Source organism: Phacochoerus africanus, chromosome 11 (assembly GCF_016906955.1).
Source record: "Phacochoerus africanus isolate WHEZ1 chromosome 11, ROS_Pafr_v1, whole genome shotgun sequence".
In the NCBI taxonomy this organism is placed as follows: Eukaryota; Metazoa; Chordata; class Mammalia; order Artiodactyla; family Suidae; genus Phacochoerus; species Phacochoerus africanus.
This window is the reverse complement of record NC_062554.1, coordinates 33,371,794-33,394,491: the sequence shown is the minus strand read 5'-3', so window position 1 is coordinate 33,394,491 and position 22,698 is coordinate 33,371,794. Positions and strand designations below refer to the sequence as shown.

At 35.4% G+C, this 22,698-nt stretch overlaps 1 protein-coding gene across 1 annotated transcript in view; it reads right to left on the bottom strand.

Moving 5' to 3' along the window:
- Nucleotides 1–21,468, bottom strand: part of DYNC2H1 (dynein cytoplasmic 2 heavy chain 1) — a 306,581-nt gene extending 285,113 nt beyond the window's left edge. The window contains exons 1-12 of the mRNA XM_047752686.1: nucleotides 21,125–21,468; nucleotides 16,758–16,928; nucleotides 16,205–16,340; nucleotides 12,823–12,941; nucleotides 11,150–11,294; nucleotides 10,162–10,394; nucleotides 7,330–7,464; nucleotides 7,116–7,229; nucleotides 6,887–6,998; nucleotides 6,436–6,560; nucleotides 4,580–4,755; nucleotides 240–435 (exon numbers count right to left, since the gene is read on the bottom strand). Of these exons, the coding sequence (XP_047608642.1) occupies nucleotides 240–435; nucleotides 4,580–4,755; nucleotides 6,436–6,560; nucleotides 6,887–6,998; nucleotides 7,116–7,229; nucleotides 7,330–7,464; nucleotides 10,162–10,394; nucleotides 11,150–11,294; nucleotides 12,823–12,941; nucleotides 16,205–16,340; nucleotides 16,758–16,928; nucleotides 21,125–21,319 (1,857 nt within the window). The 5' untranslated portion in view covers nucleotides 21,320–21,468. The remainder of the gene's footprint in view (nucleotides 1–239; nucleotides 436–4,579; nucleotides 4,756–6,435; nucleotides 6,561–6,886; nucleotides 6,999–7,115; nucleotides 7,230–7,329; nucleotides 7,465–10,161; nucleotides 10,395–11,149; nucleotides 11,295–12,822; nucleotides 12,942–16,204; nucleotides 16,341–16,757; nucleotides 16,929–21,124) is intronic.
- Between the last annotated feature and the right edge of the window lie 1,230 nt (nucleotides 21,469–22,698).

Sequence of the window (22,698 nt, the reverse complement as noted above, 5' to 3'; positions counted from 1 at the left end):
TTTCTAAGTGCTTTTAGAATGAAAAGCTGTAACAGTAATATCTCAACTTAATAAAATTCCCATATAAGGAATTACAAAGCAAATTTTGTAATGTAGTCATTTAACACACTGTAACTTCACAAGACTTAACAGTACTATTGTATTAGCCTAACAAAATCAAAAAGAGAAACCAAAAGTCTTGAAATATTCTAATGTAATGAATGCAGAACAGCCATGATTTCAAAAATATAATTTCATACCTGTTTCAGAATAATTGCTTGCTTGCAGAATTTCTGTGCGATATTTGCAACTTGTTGTATTTTGGCAGGAATAACAAAGCCAAGTGCAGAAAGTTGACGAACTTCTCTCAGAAGAATCACCAACCGATCTGAATAATGCACTTTTAACGATCCATCATTAGGATCCAATTCCATAATTCTACTACTGGCCTCAATACTACAAAACAAAATAAATAACTTTTTTAAGTTCATGTTCTCACTCTTTTGATTGATGAAAAAAGTATACAGCGTTTTTAAAATATAAAATTTTACTCAAAGCTAAAAAAGTTTTTAATTACAGTTTTCAAGTTATCTCTTTTCACATTAGTTAACAATTCAGATCTTGATAACAATCTGCTATATCCAAAATATATCATCACATTAATATTTCAACCAAATAGTTTTTGAAGATAGAAAAATCAATCTCTTAACCTTCAGTTAAAACTCAAAATAGACATCAAATCCATCATAAAGAGAAAAGATTTTGATTCTTTTTCTAAAAGTTACCTTAGATTTTTTTCTAGTCAGCCTACCTGCTTCTTTAATACTTTTATTAAAAGATCAATAATAAGGAATATCAAGGAGTTCCCATTCCAGCTCAGCAGGTTAAGAACCTGACTAGCATCCATGAGGATGTGGGTTCAATCCCTGGCCCCACTCAATGAGTTAAGGATCCAGCATTACCACGAGTTGCGCAAAGGTAGCAGACACAGCTCAAATCTGGCGATGCTGTGGTTGTGGAATAGGCTTGGATCTGCAGCTCCAATTTGACCCCTAGCCTGAAAACTTTCATATGAGAGGTGCAGCCCTAAAAATTTTTAAATTAAAAATTAGAAATTAAAAATAAATCAAAATAGTCCGAGTAAAAATAGTCAAATGTTTCATTTCTCTACTCTCTATTTCACTATTAAGGACTGTCTTTTATTTTTGTTTCTTCTAAAAGTCACAATAGCAAACTTTACATTGGAGTACTCAAGTCTGCATGGATTGTGAAAATGCTGAGCTAAATTAAAATACTATGTTTTCATATCCCTTCTTTCAGGATCAGATTTATATAATGCCCTTTCTTTCAAACCACTCTCATAGGAGAAGTTGCACGTCATAGAAAGTAAGCTACTGAAAAGCAAAGAACAAATCAATTTAGCCTACTTAATAACACATAAAACAAAGCATAATAAAAAGCAGATACCTTAAAATGGCTTAAAATAATGATTTGGGCCACGAGTTCCCGTTGTGGCGCAACGGAAACAAATGTGACTAGGAACCATCAGGTTGTGGGTTTGATTCCTGGACTTGTTCAGTGGGTTAAGGATCTGACATTGCTGTGAGCTGTGGTACAGGTCACAGATGTAGCTCGGATCTGGCATTCCAGTGGCTGTGAGGTAGGCTGGCAGCTGTAGCTCCAATTTGACCCCTAGCCTGGGAAACTCCACATGCCACAGGTGCAGCCCTAAAAAAGAATAAATAAATAAATAAATAAATAAATAAATAAATAAATAATGATTTGGCCCAAACTTTCCTAAAAGAACAAAAGCCCACCAGAACATTATAATGGTGATTTTTTTTGCCCTTATTCAAAACTAATATTCAAAATTAGTTCTACATACCAGCATACCCTAAAATATGTACTAAAATACACTTGATTCTATGGGAAAACAATGGGTTTTACCCCCAGAAAAAGCAAGAGGTTTCATCATCAAATGGGAAACAACAGGTTGAACAAAGTTAAACAGGCATCTTTATTGCAGGTCTCAGCCCATTCGGTATAGTACCTTACACAGTACATCCCCAACAGAGCTACAGTGATAAAAATGTGAAAATTCTCCAAAATTAGTTGACCAAAGAACTCTTTACTTTTTGGGGCAAGGGGAGAGGCGGGAGAAGCTGGATTATTTCTCATATTTTAGCTTCAGGGTAGAAAATGACAGAGTTAAATGGCATAAAGTTATAATTATTATGCTCTAGCACCTTTGTTTTTTTATTCTTCCTCCAAAACCAAAATTCAAGGCAAAGGGGAAAAAATTATTCACTCAGCCTAAGACATCACCACTTTTGGCCTAATTATTCATTGCAAGCAGTATAAGAAAAATAAACAGAATTTCACATTAAGGCCTAAGTTAAAAAGTAACAAGTTTCTAAAAACTAAAACATGGCAAGTTTCCAAAAATACAGATAATAATATGCTGGAAAAGTTGATCTGAACAAAGAAATAACAGTTTTTCTAGACCATCCATTTTAAATACCCATTAGAATAATTAGGTTAACCAATTAAATTACATTCAATATAGCTTAATAAATATTTACTAAATGCTTACTATGTTGGACACCATGAAGAAATTTTCTTCAACTCAAGGAGCTTAAAAATAATAAAATTTTAATAAAATAATAAAAAAATAAAAATAATAAAATTTAATACATGTGTGTTGGGGTGAGGGGACTTTATATTATATTAACATAAAAGGTAGGAAAACATATGTATTCCAGTTACAAAAAAATTAAGGGAGAGGAAAAGCCTAATTTCAAAATGAGAATATGCAGGTGAGGGAATAGATATGAAAAGCAAAGGGTGGAGAAAAGACACCCCCCTCAATAAGTGGTGCTGGGAAAACTGGATAGCCACATGTAAAAGAATGAAATCAGAACACTTTCTAACACCACACACAAAAATAACCTCGAAATGGATTAAAGATCTAACTATCAGACCAGATATTATAAAACTCTTAGAGGAAAACATAGGCCAAATCTCTGACATAAACTACTGCAATATCTTCTCAGATCCACCTCCTAAAGTAATGACAATAAAAACAAAAATAAACAAATGGGACTTAATTAAATTTAAAAGTTTCTGCACAGCAAAGGAAACCCTAAACAAAACGAAAAGACAACCCACAGAATGGGAGAAAATATTTGCAAATGAAGCGAGTGGCAAGGGATTAATCTCTAAAATTTATGAACACTTTCTGCAGCTCAATACCAAAAAAACAAACAACCAAATCAAAAAAATGGTCAGACGATCTAAACAGACAACTCTCCAAAGAAGACATACAGATGGCCAAAAAACACATGAAAAGATGTTCAACATCATTCATTATTAGAGAAATGCAAATGAAAACCACTATGAGGTACCACCTTACACCAGCCAGAATGGCCATCATCAAAAAGTCTACAAACAATAAATGCTGGAGAGGGTGTGGAGAGAAGGGAAACCTATTACACTGTTGGTGGGAATGTAATTTGGTGCAACCACTATGGAAAACAGTAGGGAGATTCCTCAGAAAACTAAAAATAGAATTACCATTGGATCCAGCAATCCCACTCCTGAGCATCTATCCAGAGAAAAACCATGACTCTCAAAGATACATGCACTCCAATGTTTACTGCAGCAATAGTGAACCAGGACATGGAAACAACCTAAATATCCATTAACAGAGGAGTGGATAAAGAAGATGTGGTACATATACACAATGGAATATTACTCAGCCATTAAAAGTAAAGAAATAATGGCATTTGCAATAACATGGATGGACCTAGAAATTATTATGCTAAGTGAAGTTAGCCAGACAGTGAGACACCAACATCATATGCTATCATTTACATGTGGAATCTAAAAAAAGGACCTAATGAACTTCTTTCCAGGACAGATACTGACTCACAGACTTTGAAAAACTTATGGTTTCCACATGAAACCGGTTGGGAGTGGGAGGATGCACCTGGGGTTTTGGATGGAAACACTGTAAAATTGATGTTGTGATGACTGTTGTACACCTATAAATGTAACAGAATTCATTGAGTAATTTAAAAAAAAAATAGGAGGAGTTCCCGTCATGGCGCAGCGGAAACAAATCCGACTAGGAACCATGAGGTTGCAGGTTTGATCCCTGGCCTCATTCAGCAGGTTAAGGATCGGGTCACTGCCGTGAGCTGTGTTGAAGCTCAGATCTGGCATTGCTGTGGCTCTGGCGTAGGCCAGCAGCTATAGCTCTGATTAGACCCCTAGTCTGGGAACTTCCATATGCCTCAGGTGGGGCCCTAAAAAGCAAAAATAAATTAATCAATTAATAAATATAAAAAAATAGGAGCTCTATAAGCATTTGCAGAATGAATTAAAAAAAAAAAGCAAGAGGAAGGCAGTCAAACTTTCTAACCTTAATGACTTAAAAGCTGATCATCAAAAACCAAAAAAAAAAAAATCCAAAAGCAGCAGCAAGTTTGTAGAAAGGAGAGAGGAGTAGAGATGCTTAATTCCATCTTTCCCTTTGGATTAATAACATAAGAAAAAAGTTTCTTGTATAGATTTCACTGTTCAATATGCTTATACTTACCACAAACCAGATTTGGAATCAGACAAACCAGACTGAATATCCCTGGACCAATCATCAAATTGTTCTTGTTCATATAGTTTAAACTGGTCTAAGAGATCTTCAGCACTTCGATGGAAAGATCGAAACCCTGACAAGTCAGATAAAAGAGCTTCTGCAATCTTGATAGTATCGTCCACCTTAAAAAGCCAAATTACAAGAATATTTATTATTTAAATTCTAACAAAATTAGCATAAAAGCAACCCCCTTCTCTGGTCTGTAATTCAGAAATTATTTTCCCATTCACCTGTAAACAGCAAAACAGAAGATCTACTAGTGAAGTTAAGAACAGTAAACCCTACTTTGCTTCTAAATTATACAATCTCAGAATAGCAAAACACAGAGGATAACACATACAAGGCATAATTTTAAGGGTAAGTTATGGTAAATTCAGTTGAAAGTCCAAGAATTTAGCAATACTCCTAAACATGTTAAATAATCATTTGAGCCCTTTATTAAATGCTCTGGTTAATAGTACAAACAATAATTAGGCCAATTTGGACATCAATTAAAGGAGAGAAATGCCTTTCCTCCACAGCTGTAAAAGAACATTATAGCATCTTGGAAAGCTGATAAAATTAGGCAGAATATTACCGAAAATAAAACATCAAAAGTATAAACTTGAAGAAGTAGAACTCTGGGAGTTCCCTGGTGGTCTAGTGGTTAGGACTCGGTGCTTTCACCACTGGGTTAAATCCCTGGCCTGGGAACTGAGATCCCACATCAAGCTACTGCACCCCACAGTCAAAAAAAAAAAAAATAAGAAAAAAATAAGAAATAGAACTCTAAAATGTAGAAGCCTTTATAATACTCTACAGCTGTTGTTCTTAAATATTATTACCAATTAATATTTATTACATGGGAGTTCCTGTCATGGCACAGTGGTTAACCAATCCAGCTAGGAACCATGAGGTTGCAGGTTCAATCCCTGGCCTTTCTCTGTGGGTTAAGGATCCAGCGTTGCCATGAGCTGTGGTGTAGATCACAAACGTGGCTCAAATCCCGCGTTGCTGTGGCTCTGGCATAGGCCGGTGGCCACAGCTCCAATTAGACCCCTAGCCTGGGAATCTCCATATGCTGCGGGAGCGGCCCTAGAAAAAGAAAAAAAAAATGTATTATATGAGCTGAATATAAGACATTGTACCACATACTAATTAGATCAACTTTATTATTATTAAAATAATAGTCCTTTAAATCTATAAACTGCTGCCACTACCTGCGGGAATACCACAATTATCTTTCACTTTTCCTTTAACTTCCTTTCAACCTGGGATTATTTATTTATATAAACATACTTGCCAGTAAACTTTGCACCTACCAAGATTCTGCAATGATACACTTCAAAGAATTTAAAAAATCCAGAGTTCCCATGATGGCTCAGTAGTTAAGAACCTGACTAGTATCCATAAATATGTGGGTTCAATCCCTGGCTTTGCTCAGTGGGTTAAGGTTCTGGCACTGCCATGAGCTGTGGCATAGGCTGCAGACACAGCTCAGATCTCACCTTGCTGTGTCTGTGGCATAGGCCAGCAGCTATAGCTCTGATTCGACACACCTAGCCTGTTAAACTTCCATGTGCTGCAAGTACAGCCCTAAAAAGAAAAAAAACAAAAACAAAGAATTAAAAAATGCTTTGAAAATTATGTATTTTTCATATTTTTAACATTTTCAGAATTCTACATTTTCACTTGAAAATTAGATGGATATGCCAAGGAAAAGATAATTTTTTTAATGTTTTCATTACAATTCTAGAGTGCTTTCTACATTAATTCAGCAAATTTTACAATTAGTATTCTTCAACTTTTATTAAAACTAGTACCTTTAGTTCCAACTGGCGAACCCAAACTATATTATTGACAACCTCTGAAAGATTTTTGCCAGAAAGTGGTCCAGATGCATCACCAGGAATTCCACGGCATCGATTCTCAAAATCTAATCGAAAATCTATAAAATATAAATCAAATAAATGATTACACACATTCAGCAAAGACTTCCTAAATGCCTTCCATGTACCAAGCGCTATGTCAAATGTTGAGACGATAAAAATAATAAGGTTTAGTCCCTTACCCTCAGGGACCTCACCATGTACCAAATGAGAGGAAATAATCAGTTAATTTAAAATGTTTATCATTTATTACTGACAGTAAATTAATATCAGCATGTATATGTCATAAAATATATCTTAATCCCAAATGATATACAAAAAAGAAAAAAGCAACCTACAAAAATACTTTTTAAAGCAAACACTATAATCTCTGATAAACTTTTACCTTTAACTGAATCCATAAGTCTTGCCAGTAAAGTTTCTCTTTCTAGCATCAATTCTTTGCTTATAGTTGGACGCTTCACCAACTCTTTATATTTCAGAAATGCTTGAAGAAGCTAACATAAAACAAAATGTGTATATGTTCATCTCAAGTAGATCAACTAGGTAAATGATGAATATCTCCTAAAATACTTTAAGGGAAATATTTAAAGTTAATTATTTCAATATTTTACCTGCTGTGGACTATCCTGAATTTCTGAAATATAATTTTTCAATTTTCCTGCTATTTTTTGTTCCGCAGGTGCAATAATTTTTTCATACTGAGACACTGCAGCTTTCCATAAAGGCTAAAAAAAATTAGCATTATTATTAGACTTTAATATTTTAAAAATCTGCCTTTAAAAAGAACAACACAAACGGGAAAGTATACAAAGATATATATTCAACCTCAGTATATGGATTATATTGCACAGGATTCAGGCCAGTAAAAGGTTCAAATACTCGAGCGAGGCATGTGATTTTCTCATCACTGGCAGGTGAAAAATAGATAAGTTTCTCATGAATTGTTCTAACAGCCAAGACCTAAAACATAAAATATTAAGACAACAAATTTATTTAAATCAATAAATCAGCACAATTATGTCTAAAACCTAAAGATACTAGGTAAGAATTTCTTTAAGCTAGGTTTTCTGAAATAAATAATAAAAGTGAAACTATAATCTTGATAATTTTTACTCATCGATAATCAAAGTGATAGACATACTGTATCATCACACCACAATCAATTTGCTCAAATCTAGTGAAAATATATAAAATCTGAATATTTTAAAGCTATTGTTTAAAGCTTAAGTAAATTTTTAGAGTCTCTCCTTATTAACATAGTAAAACTTATGATTTTTATTATTCTGTGTTAAACTGCACTTCTAATAATGAAACAATATGTTAACAACTCCATTATGTATAATTTACAAAGAGGAAGAAGACAATTTATTGCATTCTGTATTTAAAATTTCTACCAACAACCTAAAGGTAATCAAAAAGTTAAGTAAATACGCTTATAATCTTCCATTTGAGTTGGAAATATCACTACAAACTCATAATTCATTTTTCTACCAATAAAAAAAATACCAATTTAACAATGCTGTCTACTGAGAAGGCCTAAAACCACTAATATCTAAATAAAATTTACTGTTTCCTCAACCAGACTGTAGTTACTAAACACAACTTTCCACTAAAAAGAACCAGGGTCTTTGGAAAAATGACTAATTCCCAGTATGAAACGGAAAATGTACAAGAGGAGCCAGTACATTTTGAGAGGCCTGAAAAGGAAGTAAAGAAGTTATCAAAGCAATACTAGATTCATGTCACAATGACACAGAGTCAACTTAAAGGCGAACTCACTGTCCAAAGATGGAACAATTTGAGTATAGTAATAATAACTACAATGAGTTGAAACTCATAAAAACTCATAAGTTCATAATGATACTACTAAAAAACATTTCATTGACTGCCTCTGGAACTTTCTATGAAAATAACTTACTGCTCATTGGTCTAAAAAGAGATAAATAGGGAGTTCCCGTCGTGGCGCAGTGGTTAACAAATCCGACTAGGAACCATGAGGTTGCAGGTTCGGTGCTCAGTGGGTTAAGGATCCGGCATTGCCGTGAGTTGTGGTGTAGGTTGCAGACGCGGCTCGGATCCCGTGTTGCTGTGGCTCTGGTGTAGGCCTGTGGCTACAGCTCCGATTGGACCCCTAGCCTGGGAACCTCCATATGCCACAGGAGCGGCCCAAAGAAATAGCAAAAAGACAAAAAAAAAGAAAGAAAAGAGATAAATAAAAAGAAAAAAGTAATTGTCAATGCTGTCACTCCTATACAAACTACATTACAGGGTAACAAAAAAACTGATGAGGAAAAAGTTTTTCCATCATCACTAAAAAATGCAGAAAGAACAACAGAATTAGAAAATCATCATTCTGCAACTCCTCACAATCAATTATTAAGAAAAAGTTGGCAAAAAGCATTATAACAGATGGGTCAGGCTATCATACATGAGCCCACAGATTAAACTTAAACTCATAAAAAGTGGGAAAACCAGATACCACATGCCTCCTGATATAATATATAAGAACTATATAGCACTGCCTGCGAAGCAACCTGGTCCAAGTAAACTAACATTTTTAGTAACTAAAAAAGTTTCTAACAGGATCAAGAGACTTGAACATTGATTAGATATAAATAGTATTAAGAAATTCTTGTTATTTTGTTAGGTTTGCTATTGATACTATGATAATGTTCTAAAGGTAACAGTGTAAGATTTCTTGGATTGTCTTTAAATAAACACTCCAGCAAAAAAAAGGAAGGCAGGGGAGACAAAGATGCAACAAGAACTAAATGTCAGTGGCTGCTAAAATTGAGTAATGGATATATTGGCAGTTGTTAAACAATTTTACTTTTGTATATGTTTGAAATTTCTCATAATGAAAAAAGTTAAAAACAACAACAAAAAACCCCTGAAGAACTATGGTTTCCTTCAGCAAAAAAGGAAAAAGTGAGCTTTGCAAACTTCACATATTCTCATTCTGCCTATTCCTTCAAGGTAAATATGTAAGTTCTATACTGAAATTCATAACTTAGGTAAATGAAGCAGCTGTTTCAAATATTTCCACTGAGTACCCCCTCCAAAGCTATCCCTGCTTATAAAAGTCTAGAGCTTCCATGCATGGACAAGTGGGTTGATTATCCTTTTTACAACAAAGAACAAAATAAGAAGTTCACAACTTACAAAGTGAACAGCCACACAATAAAGAAAAAGAAAGAAAGTGGAAGCCAACACTTAGTTTGTACCCACTGGACACTTGGTACTGTATCACATGACTGCCATAAATCATCACATGAACTTCACCTTTCTTTTTCTTCTTTTTTATGGCTGCACCTACAGCACATGAAAGTTCCCAGGCTAGGGGTCAAGGCCTACACCACAGTCACAGGAATGCCAGATCAAAGCTGCATCTGCAACCTACACCACAGCTTGCAGCAATGCCAGACCCTTAACCCACTGAGTGAGGCTAGAGATTGAACCCGCATTGAACCTGCATCCATGGACACTACGTCGGGTTCTTAATTGCTGAGCCACAACAGGAACTCCTGAACTCTTACTCTCTCCCAAAAGTTTAATTTATCTCAGATGTGTAGTGCTTATTAATTATAAAATTAATTCCTAAGCAAGTGACAACCTACTTTACACTTAAAAACAAGGATTCAAACAATCAAATCGTACCTCTTCAAGGCGTTTGCCAAGTTTGTCAAGTGTTTCAGGAAAATATTTTTCACTTTTCCAGGGATGAGGAACATAGCGCTGCCACACTTGACCTGTTAGATGACTACAGGCAATCACCCACTGTTCACAAATTGAAATGCCAGCATTCAGATTTTCCTTCACAAGATGATAAGGATCTTCCCATAATTTCAACATCCCTAACTTTTTCTGAACAAATCTTCCAAATGAACCACCTAATAAAATATAGAACAAAATTTTTAATGAGTAATTATGGAATAGATGCTTATTATAAAATTAATATACAAATTAGCAAACTAAGGATCTACAAAACATCACATTCACCCCCTTAGACTAGTACTGTCCATAACAAATACTTTTCAAAAATACCCAAGCGCACACATATTTATTTATATTTCTGCAACTTTTGATATATCATATAAATCTTTGAACTGTGGAAATAGATATTTTTTTAAAGGCTGCAGAGCTCACTGTATGGATATAGCATTTCATAACAAGTTTTCAATTGCTATTTGTTTCTACTCTCATTTTACAAACAATGCTGTAATAAATATCCTTGTATATACACCTTTACATACTTGTCTAATATTTCCTAAGGATAATAATGAGAAAGGTATATATTTTCTGCGTCAAAAATATATGTACTTGTAATATAACAGATAAGCCAAGATATATTAAACTTTTCAGTTTATTACAAAATAAAGTCTAAATTAATATATGAAAAGGGACTAAAAAATCTATGTTCATTTAGTTGTATAAATGGTCAAAGAATGACACTATTATTTAAATTAACCAACTATGTACAAATATCTACTTAAATAATCATATATATTTTGTTCTAAGAGCTACTTTAAGCAACAATTATTACATTATTACATTAAGGAATATTTTAGCTAAGGATGTAAAAGAAAAAAGAGAAAACAAAATAAGGCAGGCTTCCCAAATTTCAAAAGTTTATTCTTACTAGTACCTATAATATCTAAGAGATGTAACATTCGTGACTCAGGATAATGGTCATGCTCTGTTTGTCTCCACACATCATCTACAACATCCCGAGTGGTCTCCACCAAGTCAGCCACTTCCAATAAGGAGAGACCATCCAAGTTATAAAACTCCTAAAACCAAAATACACTCATTTTAAACATAATCATATTTATACCTTAAGCAATACAGTCAAAAATGTTCAGATTTATGCAAATGCTATATAATAATAATAATCTAATAATCTGCCATATTACTTTCTCCTCTTCTTCTACTAAATAATATATTACTTCTTGGGAGTTCCTGTCGTGGCGCAGTGGTTAATGAATCTGACTAGGAACCATGAGGTTGCGGGTTCGATCCCTGCCCTTGCTCAGTGGGTTGACAATCCGGCGTTGCTGTGAGCTGTGGTGTAGGTTGCAGACGCAGCTCGGATCCTGTGTTGCTGTGGCTCTGGTGTAGGCCAGCGGCTACAGCCTCCGATTAGACCTCTAGCCTGGAAACCTCCATATGCTGCAGATGCAGCCCTAGAAAAGGAAAAACACACACACAAAAAAAAATTTTTTTAAATAAATAAATAATAATATTACTTCTTTACCCAAATACCCTATATATTCCTTTACAAACAAATTTCATGAAAGCTAAGAGAAAAAAATACAAATTGCATAAACTCTATAAATTTATTTTTAACCTTGGCCCAATTTGCTTTAAATTTGAATTCATTTATTTTAATGACCCAAAAGAGGTGACCTTAACACCATATACACACTATCCATTTCACTTCAGAGACCTATACATTTATTTACTGGGTTGAACAATGTTGCCAATAACACAAACATAGTGCAAGGTATATTATTCTACATTTCATCACTGTTACAAAAAAAAGTTTAAAACCATTTAATACTTCATTCAGGAGTTCCCTTAGGGGCTCAGCAGTTAACAAAACCCAAGTAGGATCCATGAGGTTGCAGATTCGATCCCTGGCTTCTCTCAGTGTAAGGATCTGGCATTGCTGTAGCTGTGGTGTAGGCCGTCAGCTGTAGCTTCGACTGGACTCCTAGCCTGGGAATTTCCATATGCCATGAGTGTGGCCCTAAAAAGCAAAAAACAAACAAACAAAAAATACTTCATTCAAATGATATTAATGAAATGATATCGAAAATGAAGATAAATTACATGTATTTGGAAAAGAATAAATTTGTGTACAAAAACACATAAAATGGTCACCTATTTAACCTCTCTATAGATCCACCAAGGAATAAACAAATAAGTATCAAACTAAGACTTTTTTATATTTCAGATTCCTTCAAAATGCTAATTTGAATAAAGTGAATATTCTTTCCAAAGAACATTTAACCTCCACTTGGATAAACCTCTGCTAGAATTAGGTTTCTGTTTTTTCCCTATGTACCTGCAGAAAAGTAATTACGTCTTTGAGGAAAATATTTACTAGTGATTAGAATTTAACTTTTTTAAAAGTCTGGACTTCTAAGTTATACTCATGTTAAACACACATAGGTAAACCCTACTACATCTGAAGAACATATTTTGTCTAGTACCATCAAGTAATGATTTTAAAACAGAGATAAATCTAACAAAAGCTGAAAGCAAAAGTACTTCTATTAAAGGCCTGATGCATGTATCTACATATGAATCACATACTCTTGCAATTGTTTCAAATAATTCTTTAAAATAATTGGCTCTTTCTTTACTGATCTGTTTGTTTCCACGATGAGCTTGCTCTATCCAAAACTGGAACTCATCACTTGGTGTAAGAATACCTGAAAAAGTGAAAAGGAAAAAAAAGAAATATCAATTATTATCATGGTGATCATTTTTAAATGTAAAGAAATACTGAATCACTATGTTGTGCTTCAGGAATTACCAAAGTTTTGTAGGTCAATTACACTTCAAAATCAAACACACATACAAGCACACTCATGGAAAAAGAGAACAGATTGCTGGTTACCAGAGAAGGTGGGTTAGGGAGAGGGGGAATTAGATGAAGGTGGTCAAAAGGTACAAACTACCACTTCTAAGATAAGTACTAAGGATGTAATGTGTAACACATAAATATAATTAACACTACTTTATGCTATATATAAAAGTTCTTGGGAGTTCCCATCATGGCGCAGTGGTTAACTAATCTGACTAGGAACCATGAGGTTGCAGGTTCGATCCGTGGCCTTGCTCAATGGGTTGAGGATCCAGCGTTGCCGTGAGCTGTGGCGTAGGTTGCAGACACGGCCTGGATCCTGCGTTGCTGTGGCCGTGGTGTAGGCCGGCAGCGGCAGCTACAGCTTCAATTAGACCCCTAGCCTGGGAACCTCCCCATATGCTGTGGGAGCAGCCCTAGAAAAGGCAAAAATAAATAAATAAAAATAAATTTAAAAATAAAAATAAAATAAAAGTTCTTAAGGGAATAAATCCTAAGACTTCTCAGCATAAGGAAAAAATTTGTTCCTATTTCTTTAATTTTGTTCCTGTGTGAGATGAAGGATGTTTACTAGACTTACTGTGGTAATCATTTCATGATACATGTAAGTCAAATCACTATGCTGCCCACCTTAAAACTTATACAGTGCTGTCTGTCAATTACCTCAATAAAACTAGAAGAAAAACATGAAAAAGAAAAAAGATCAATTGAAAATAAGCCAGAAAGTTACTAGTTTCTTTTGATAATCTTGCATACTTCCGTATTCTTGAAGATGTACAATGTCTATGAAAAAAAGCTTTTATTTAAATCCACTAGAAACAAAAATAGCATCAAATTTACACTGTTTTATTCATACATCAACGGAAAGATCATCCAGACAGAAAGTCAATAAAGAAACAACTGCTTTAAACAACACATTAAACCAAATAAACAGAAGATTCTACCCACAAACAGCAGAATATACATCTATCTCAAATGTACATGGTAAATTCTCCAGGACATGCTAGACCACAAAATAAACTCAGTAAATTTAAGAAAAATGAAATTATATCAAGCATTCTTTCCGACTACAATGCTCTGAGACCAGAAATCAACTAGAAGAAAAAAACTGCAAAGCACACAAACACATGGAGGTTAAATAGCATGCTACTAATGACCAATGGATTATAAAAGAAAATCAAAAAACACCTGAAGACAACTTAAAATAAAAGCACAACAATCTAAAATCTGTGGGATGCAGCAAAACAGTTCTAAGAGGATATTTTACAGTGACACAAGCCTAATTCACAAATAAGAAAAATCTCAAAACAACCTAACCTTATACCTCAAGGAACTAGGAAAAGAAGAACAAGAAGCCCCAAAGTTATAGAAGGAAAGAAATTATAAAGATCAGAGAAGAAATAAATGAAACAGAGACTTAAAAAAAATAGAAAAAAATCAATGAAACTAAGAGTTTGTTCCCTGAAAAGATAAATACCATTTTGCCACACTCAACAAGAAAAAAAGAGAGAGAGAGAACAAACAATAAAATCAGAAATGAAAAAGGAGTTATAACCTTTTAATATCTTTTTTTTTACTTTTTTTTTTTGGCTTTTTGCTATTTCTTGTACCTCTCCCACGGCATATGAAGGTTCCCAGGCTAGGGGTCCAATCGGAGCTGTAGCTGCTGGCCTACTCCAGAGCCACAGCAACGCAGGATCCGAGCCACATCTGCAACCTACACCACAGCTCACGGCAATGCCGGATCGTCAACCCACTGAGCAAGGGCAGGGACCGAACCCGCAACCTCATGGTTCCTAGTCATATTCGTTAACCACTGCACCACGACAGGAACTCCCTTTTTAATATCTTATACTTTGTATTTCTGTGGTTGTGTTGTGTTCCACATTAATTCAAAGTATAAGATATTATAAAGAACAACTATACACCAATAAAATGGATAATCTAGAAGAAAGTAACGAATTCCTAGAAATGTACAATCTTCCAAGACTGAATCAGTAAGAAATAGAAAATATGAACAGACTAATAACCAGTAATGAAATCAAACCAGTAAAAAACAACTCCCATAAAACAAAAGTCCAGGACATGATGGCTTCACATCACATCACATGGTTTAGTGAATGCTACCAGATGTTTGGAGAAGAGATAAAAATCTATCATTTTCAAATTATTCCAAAAAACTGCAGAGGAATAAATGCTTCTGTACTCATACCACCATCAAGTGAGATTTCTCCCAGAGGTGCAAGGATGATTCAATATCCACAATCAATCAATATGATATAGCACATTAAAAAATCAAATAAAAATATGATCATCTCAATAGCGATAAAGAAAATGTCTTAACAAAAATCACATCTGGCATCCATTTATGATAAAAACTCTGAACAACAAAGTGGGTGTAGAGGGAACATACCTCAACATAATCAAGGACACATATGACAAAAACTAAAAAACAAAAAAAAAAAAACCAAGGTTCTTTGTGGAGCAGTTGGTAAAACGTGACCAGAGGCTCATAGGACCTCAAAAGCAATATTTCAGTATTTGCTAATTCAGTGTTCCCAGTGACTTTATAGAACATAACTATCACAAATAATGAGAATCAACTACATTTTCAATTTCCATGAACTGCACACTGTTAAATACTACATTTCCCTCTTCTTCAAATCCACATATAAATCTATTCATTTAAAAGCAGTTTAAGGAGTTCCCGTCATGGCTCAGAGGTTAACAAACCCAACTAGCATCCATGAGGATGCGGGTTCGATCCCTGGCCACACTCAGTGGGTTAAGGATCTGGTGCTGCCGGGAGCTGTGGTGTAGGTCCAGACCCAGCTCAGATCCCATGTTGCTGTGGCTGTGGTGTAGGACAGCAGCTACAGCCCCAATTGGACCCCTAGCCCAGGAATCTCCATGTGCCTGTAGGTGCAACCCTAAAAAAAGACAAAAAGACTAAATAAATAAATACATACATACATACATAAAAGCAGCTTAAGTTCAGAGAAGATCCAAAGTGTAGAAAGAAGAAATCTTTGAAAAAATATATTAATTTACTAATGTACTAAAAAGGCAACTGTTTTGACTTTCTTTGATAAAACTATGGTTAAATACCTCTGGTGTCATCTTCCTTAAATTTCAGTTTTGGTAAGTTAGTGTCTGATCTTCGTAGAACTATACCCAACCCAGCTTCTAGTTCACTCAAAAGATTCTGAAGTTTGGGATCAAAGTTTCTGCTCCATTCATGATCCTAAATAAAAACAGACAAGAGCATAACAATCAAAATCTTGCCAAAGTGGCTTCCTAAAAATACTGTCAAAAGAATCAAGTCCAAATATTTCTGTTTTACTCAAAGCCTAACACTATCCCCATCTCATAAAGGAGGAAAAAAGTCCTCTCAACAGTCAAAACTCATTTACTACAGTAGTGTAAGAGCTGATGCAGACTGCATTTTATATCTTTCTCCAGTTTCTCTATTTGTCAACAAAGCTCATATTTTAAAATGTTTTAATTACAAAGAAAAAACATTTTAATTTAAAAACTAAAATATTAATGATATTAACAGTAAATTAAAAAATAAATATTTATGTTTGCATGTATGAAAACATTAACCCAGATACTTAGGTTAAAAAAACAACCATCGGACGAGCTATTTTCATTTACTCACCTTTAACAACATTGGTGCAAATATTTGCCGTACTGCTTGGTAAAGGGAGTTTATAGGTGATTCTAACATAGATGAAACAAGAATATTATTATGTAGATTCTGATCAGTAATTACTTCAGGTCGCAGCTTGAAAAACACCAGCACTTTATCTTTTGTGTCAGCAAAGTCAATCTAAAGTGATAAAAAAATGATTTTAATGTTGTTTTCATAAAATTAATATTTAAATATATTTCCCTGAAATGCTGTATCACTGAAATTTTACCTCTTAGAAAACGTATACTTTAGAAATAATTACAATATATTACAACCAATCTGTTTTTGTTCCTTAAGAATACTTTGGTTTTAAAAATGTATCCCCATTTATCTGTGATTGTATCATAAAGCTACTTTGATAAGTGATGTATAAACATAAAGCCCACTATATACATATTGTTGACATACACTGCTAACTATTCCACTCCAGCCAGATTCAGTAATACTACAGATCAAAGCTGTGTGCCCCAGGTACACACTGATGAGTAGTATACTTCTCCGCTCTATTCCAGAAAGTCTATAAAAAGGATATTAATTACCCTCTTACTTGACCGCTAAGCTCTACATAAACTCAAAAGTATCAAAACAGGGAATTCCTTTGTGGTGCAGCAGGTTAAGGATCTGGCATTGTCCCTGCAGTGGCTCAGGTCGCTACTGTGGAATGGGTTCCATCCCTGGCCTGGGAACCTCCAGATGCCTCAGGTGTAGCCAGAATCAAAAAAAAAAAAACTACCAAAACAACCTTAGGTTGTCTGTCCCCTAAAATCATCTTTACCTGAACCAGTCTTTTTTTTTCCTTAAAGTATTGCGCATCAAACTTTCTTACTAAATTGTCACAGAACCAGATTATTTAAAATCAGAATTGTTTAAGCTAAATTAGAATTCATTCACCACAAAGCAATCATGTTTAAAATAGTTCAGTTCATAGCAACTAGTTCATTGGCTGAAAAGTATAGCACCCAAAAGAAGTATCTGCATTATATATATATATATATATTTTTTCACAAAATTGTTTTCGTTTCTTTTTTCCAAGAAGTCTATCTGGTAAAAAGCTTTCAAACAAGTTCACTGCTATGCATGAAAACCACCTTAAAGATGAGTGAGCTTTCATGATACTTTTCTTTTTCCTAATCATTTCGTTTGTATTTTTTTAACCACTAGGAAGGAACCAGCATTTAGTCGGTGTTGCTGCTTTTCTCAATTCTCATTTTCACACATTAGAATTCTATTGCTAGAATGATCATTTTATTCCAATTACAAGCAAGTGAGAATATCAAGCTGCAGATGAGATTGGAAAAATTCACTCTTTAGTAATTAAATAATATATGCCCTTGTACTTTCCTTCTCCTACCTATCTGAAGAAAGAAAATTTAGAAAATTATATATTTTAACATTATACTTTGAAAAGAACAACTATAGTCACTGGCCAAGGTGCCTTGGGGCATCAGGCAGGACAGTGAACTTTGCCTAGCCAAAGTCAGCTAAAGCAAAGGATCAGTTAGCTACAGCCACTAATCATTCCCTGAGAAAAAGAAAACTGAGAATGAGCACTCCTGGCTGTATCTCCTCCCAGTCTTCCTGTCATTAGCAACTACTATTTCCCCTTAGCTGACTATAATTTGATAACTATTAAGGTGTAGTTATTCTCTTTTAAGGTTGGAAAACACCTCCATCATCTACTGGGATGGATCAGGAATCAGCATACTACATCCTCTGCCTGTTTTTGTACAGGCCACAAATTAAAACTTGTTTCTACATTTTTTGAAAAATCAAAATAATTTATTTCATGATATGAAATTCAAATATCAGTGTCCATAAATAAAGTTTTGTTAGAATACAGCCACAATTATTCATTTACATATTGTCTATGGCTGCCTTATAGTAATGGCAGAGATGAAACTGTGGCAGAGACCCTATGGCCTTCGAAGTCAAAAATATTTAATATCAGGCCCATTATAGAAAAAAATCGCCAGCCTTTATCCTAAAGCATAAACCAGATCACATATCTCTTCAAGACTATCAACAAGTTCCTATTTCAACCTAGATGGTGTACAAGGTCCTAAATTATCAGCTGATACTATAAACTTCCACACTCTTTGGTCATTCATTAAACTTAAGAGATGACTCAGGATTTTTTTTTCTTGCCCTTTGACCCAGCTCAAGGCCTTGGTACTTTTTTCTTTTGCTTAGAAAACTCTTTTTTTTTTTTTTCTTTTCTTTTTGCCATTTCTTGGGCCGCTCCCGCGGCATATGGAGGTTCCCTGGCTAGGGGTCGAATCAGAGCTGTAGCTGCCAGCCTACGCCAGAGCCACAGCAACGAGGGATCTGAGCCACATCTGCAATCTATACCACAGCTCACGGCAATGTCGGATCCTTAACCCACTGAGCAAGAGCAGGTATCGAACCTGCAAGCTCATGGTTCCTAGTCGGATTCGTTAACCACTGCGCCACTGACGGGAACTCCAGAAAACTCTTTTTCTAAATCTGCCTACCACTCATCATTCAACTCTCACTTCAAAGGTCATTAATTAACACGGACATTCCCTCCCTCTCTATTTTAATGCAGTTCTCCACCTCCATCACTGACATTACTCCATTTTTAGTAATAGCACTTATCAACACCCAAAATTATGTTATATTATATATCTGTGTGCCTTGTGTTTAGCCTATTTTTGTCCATTTTAATGTTACTCCTTGAAGATAAACTCTGATGTATTTGTGGCTTATTCCTAGCACCTAGGACAATTGTCAGATTCACAGAAGGTCCTCAGGTAATATTTATTAATTTGTTAAAGATGCTGACTTTCAAATATCTTAAGCACAACTTAGAACATAACAAAAAATTTTCAAATATGACCAAAAATCATATGTGATGTATGACTAAAAGTAAAATACACTGTTGGACTCTACTAGCTTAACTATTCACTTTAAAAAGTTAGAACTTCAATTTTCATTACTCAACCCAAGATATATTTTCATAAATCCAAACCCCTCCTTATCTTGTTTCCCATTACACTCTATCTAAACTTTGAGTGGCACTTACAACAATGTGTCCTGATGTTATATGTCATCCTAGGCCACTGGAATGAGGCTCAAAAGGCAAAGCAGAGGGTCCTATTCTGAACTATACTACCTATAGAGAAGTGGAGTAGTTAACACTTAGGGTATAATCTTTGTGCCTTATTTTTCTCAGCCATAAAATGGAATAGTGTTATGACTATTAAATAAACCAAAAACACAAAAATGCTTAGAACAGTGCATGATGGTGTAAAGGGAAAATAAATCTTGGCTGTGATTTTCCTTCCTTTTTATATCCTTGTAAACACACCAAACCTAGCAAAGTGCCTTGCATATAGAGTTCAAAATAAGTCGGTTGAATAGAACTGAATTAAATCAGAAACTAAAGATTCAAAAGAGGGCGAATGATTCAATCATCCTACAGAAATGCATTCAATGCTTGCTGTGTGTCAAATACTCTGTTGGACCTAGGGATGTGCATGAACACAAGATAAGGAGATTTAAAAACATATGACTATGATTTGTTAACTTTCATCCATTTACTCAGCCACCTTAACGTGTGGGGCAATTTTTTTCTGTGTATTACTCTGAGAGAGAGACTCGTGTGTGTGTGTGTGTGTGTGTGTGTGTGTGTGTATCCTGGTTGCAAATTTGATCATTTCTTGTGTGTGTGTGTGTGTGTGTGTGTGTGTGAGAGAGACTGTGTGTGTGTGTGTGTGTGTGTGTGTGTGTGTGTGTGTGTGTGTGTGTGTGTGTGTGTGTGTGTGTGTCCTGGTTGCAAATCATTTCTTAGCCCTGCCGGTGGGAGCAGCAGTGTGATAAATAAATCAATACATCACGTACAACAAAAAGAATTTAAACTTTCTATCTTATTTCGTTAAAGATTTGAATTCCTACCTAATCTCTCACTCGAGTAATCTTAAACTCAGTATATAATCCAAAAAAAAATTCACTAGAGTTTGCCCTAAAGATTAAAAAACAGGAGAAAGAGAAAATGTTTAAATAACTAAAACAGGTAAATGTTTTCTTTTTAGTTATAACCTATCCGTGATCTTCAAAAAGAAAAGAAAAGAAAAACTGGAAAGAATATAGAGTTTTTCTCTTCAGGTGTGTGGACAGGGAACTTCCTTTGGTCAAGAGGGATGCAAGCTTGGAAACTACATGCTGAAGCACGAGGCCAGAACAGCTCATCAGGCGGAGGCAGCTTTGGGCTGTCTAGGAGGATTCAACGTGAAAGGCTAAGAGGGACCCGACATCCCTCTTGCTGAGCCCGGGGATGTAAAGGGAGGTCAGGGCAGGGGTGAAGGGAATCATACCACGTTGGAAAAGGAGATTCCGCCGTCGGATCGCTGCACTCTGAGGAGCATCTGATTCCCGTCATCCAAGAAGTTGTTGATTTCAGGACAGTTGTACAGTAGCGTATGGTCCCAGGATTCCGACATCAGTCCAAAGTAATTCTGGGTAGTAGTGAAGATGAAAAGCTTCCGAACGTCCCCAGTTCCGCCCGCCATGATTTTGGAGAAGGGGCGAGGGAAGAGAGGGCGGGAATGAGAGAAGAAGGAAGAAAACAGTCCGGTGGGAAGTGAAGGGAAGAACTGAGCTCTGCTCAAACCCAGAGCTCAGCAGCTGGCCTACAGCGCCTCACCGTTGCCAGGCGCGGTCGCTATAGCGACGGAGCACTACGGCGGCCCGCTGTGGGCGTTACCTCCTCGGGCAAGCGCACGCAAAGCTTTCGGAGATGATCGACCACCTCAGAGCTCCTTAGCTGCTCGCCGTGGTCATCGATTGGAAAGGATCTGGGCAAGTTTGTTGCAAAATCTGCCTTTAAAGCGTTCTAACAACTTCTTATAACGCGTAAGTGGAAGAGATACTTCTAGACTTCAAGTGCATCAGTATGACCTGGATTTAGGATGGCTGGGGTTCTAGTGATCCCTCTTCAACTGCTTTAGCAAACCATTCTGGTAGCGTCAAGTTCCACATCTGTAAATGAAGAAATACTATCTAGGCTGTAATGAGGATTTTAAGAGATTACCATTTAAACATTGCTTTTTAAAGAGGCTGATAAAAAATAGGAGTTCAATACAACGTTAATTTGCTTCTTCAATCTTACTCCGCTCATGTCTGTGTTAACTTCCCACCATTTTAATTTTGTTACCTATTACTAATTTTAGAAAAATTTAACCACCATCTTTTCACCAAAATCATTACTGGAACACACAGCCATATTTGTAAAATAACCAAAACTGGCAATGATGCCTGTCAATTTGTTTTATAACGAGCACAACCAAATACAAAAGTGAAAACATTTTCTACCCCATGGTATCATGACATGGTATTAAACTCCTGGTCACTTATTCTCATATTCATCAAAGCCTTTCTGAATTCAATAATTATCTTCTAAAAAATATTTATCACATGCTGCTATATGCCAAATAATGAACTAGGCCCTAGAGACATAGTCTCTGCCTTCAAAGGATTTTTAGTCTAAGTAGTCATCATCTCAGCCCTGATTTGAGCCATTATCCTCGGAAACATTAAACACAGGCCGAGTTTTTTAAAATTTGTACTCAATAATAACAATTTCTTCCTAAAACTATATTCTTTTAAAATTAGAAAGAGGGTCTTTTTATCTGCTGAGCATCTTAAGATTGGGGAATGGAAACAAAAAAAGCAGAAGTGCTCTAAGTTATAAAGAGAAATGAATTACAATTTTTACAAAATAGGAGTTCCTGTTGTGGCTGAGCAGAAACAAATCTGACTAGCATCCATGAGGAGGCAGGTTTGATCCCTGGCCTTGCTCAGTGGGTTAAGGATCCAGTGTTGCCATGAGCTGTGGTGTAGTTCACAGACACGGATTAGATCTGGCATGGCTGTGGCATAGACCAGTGGC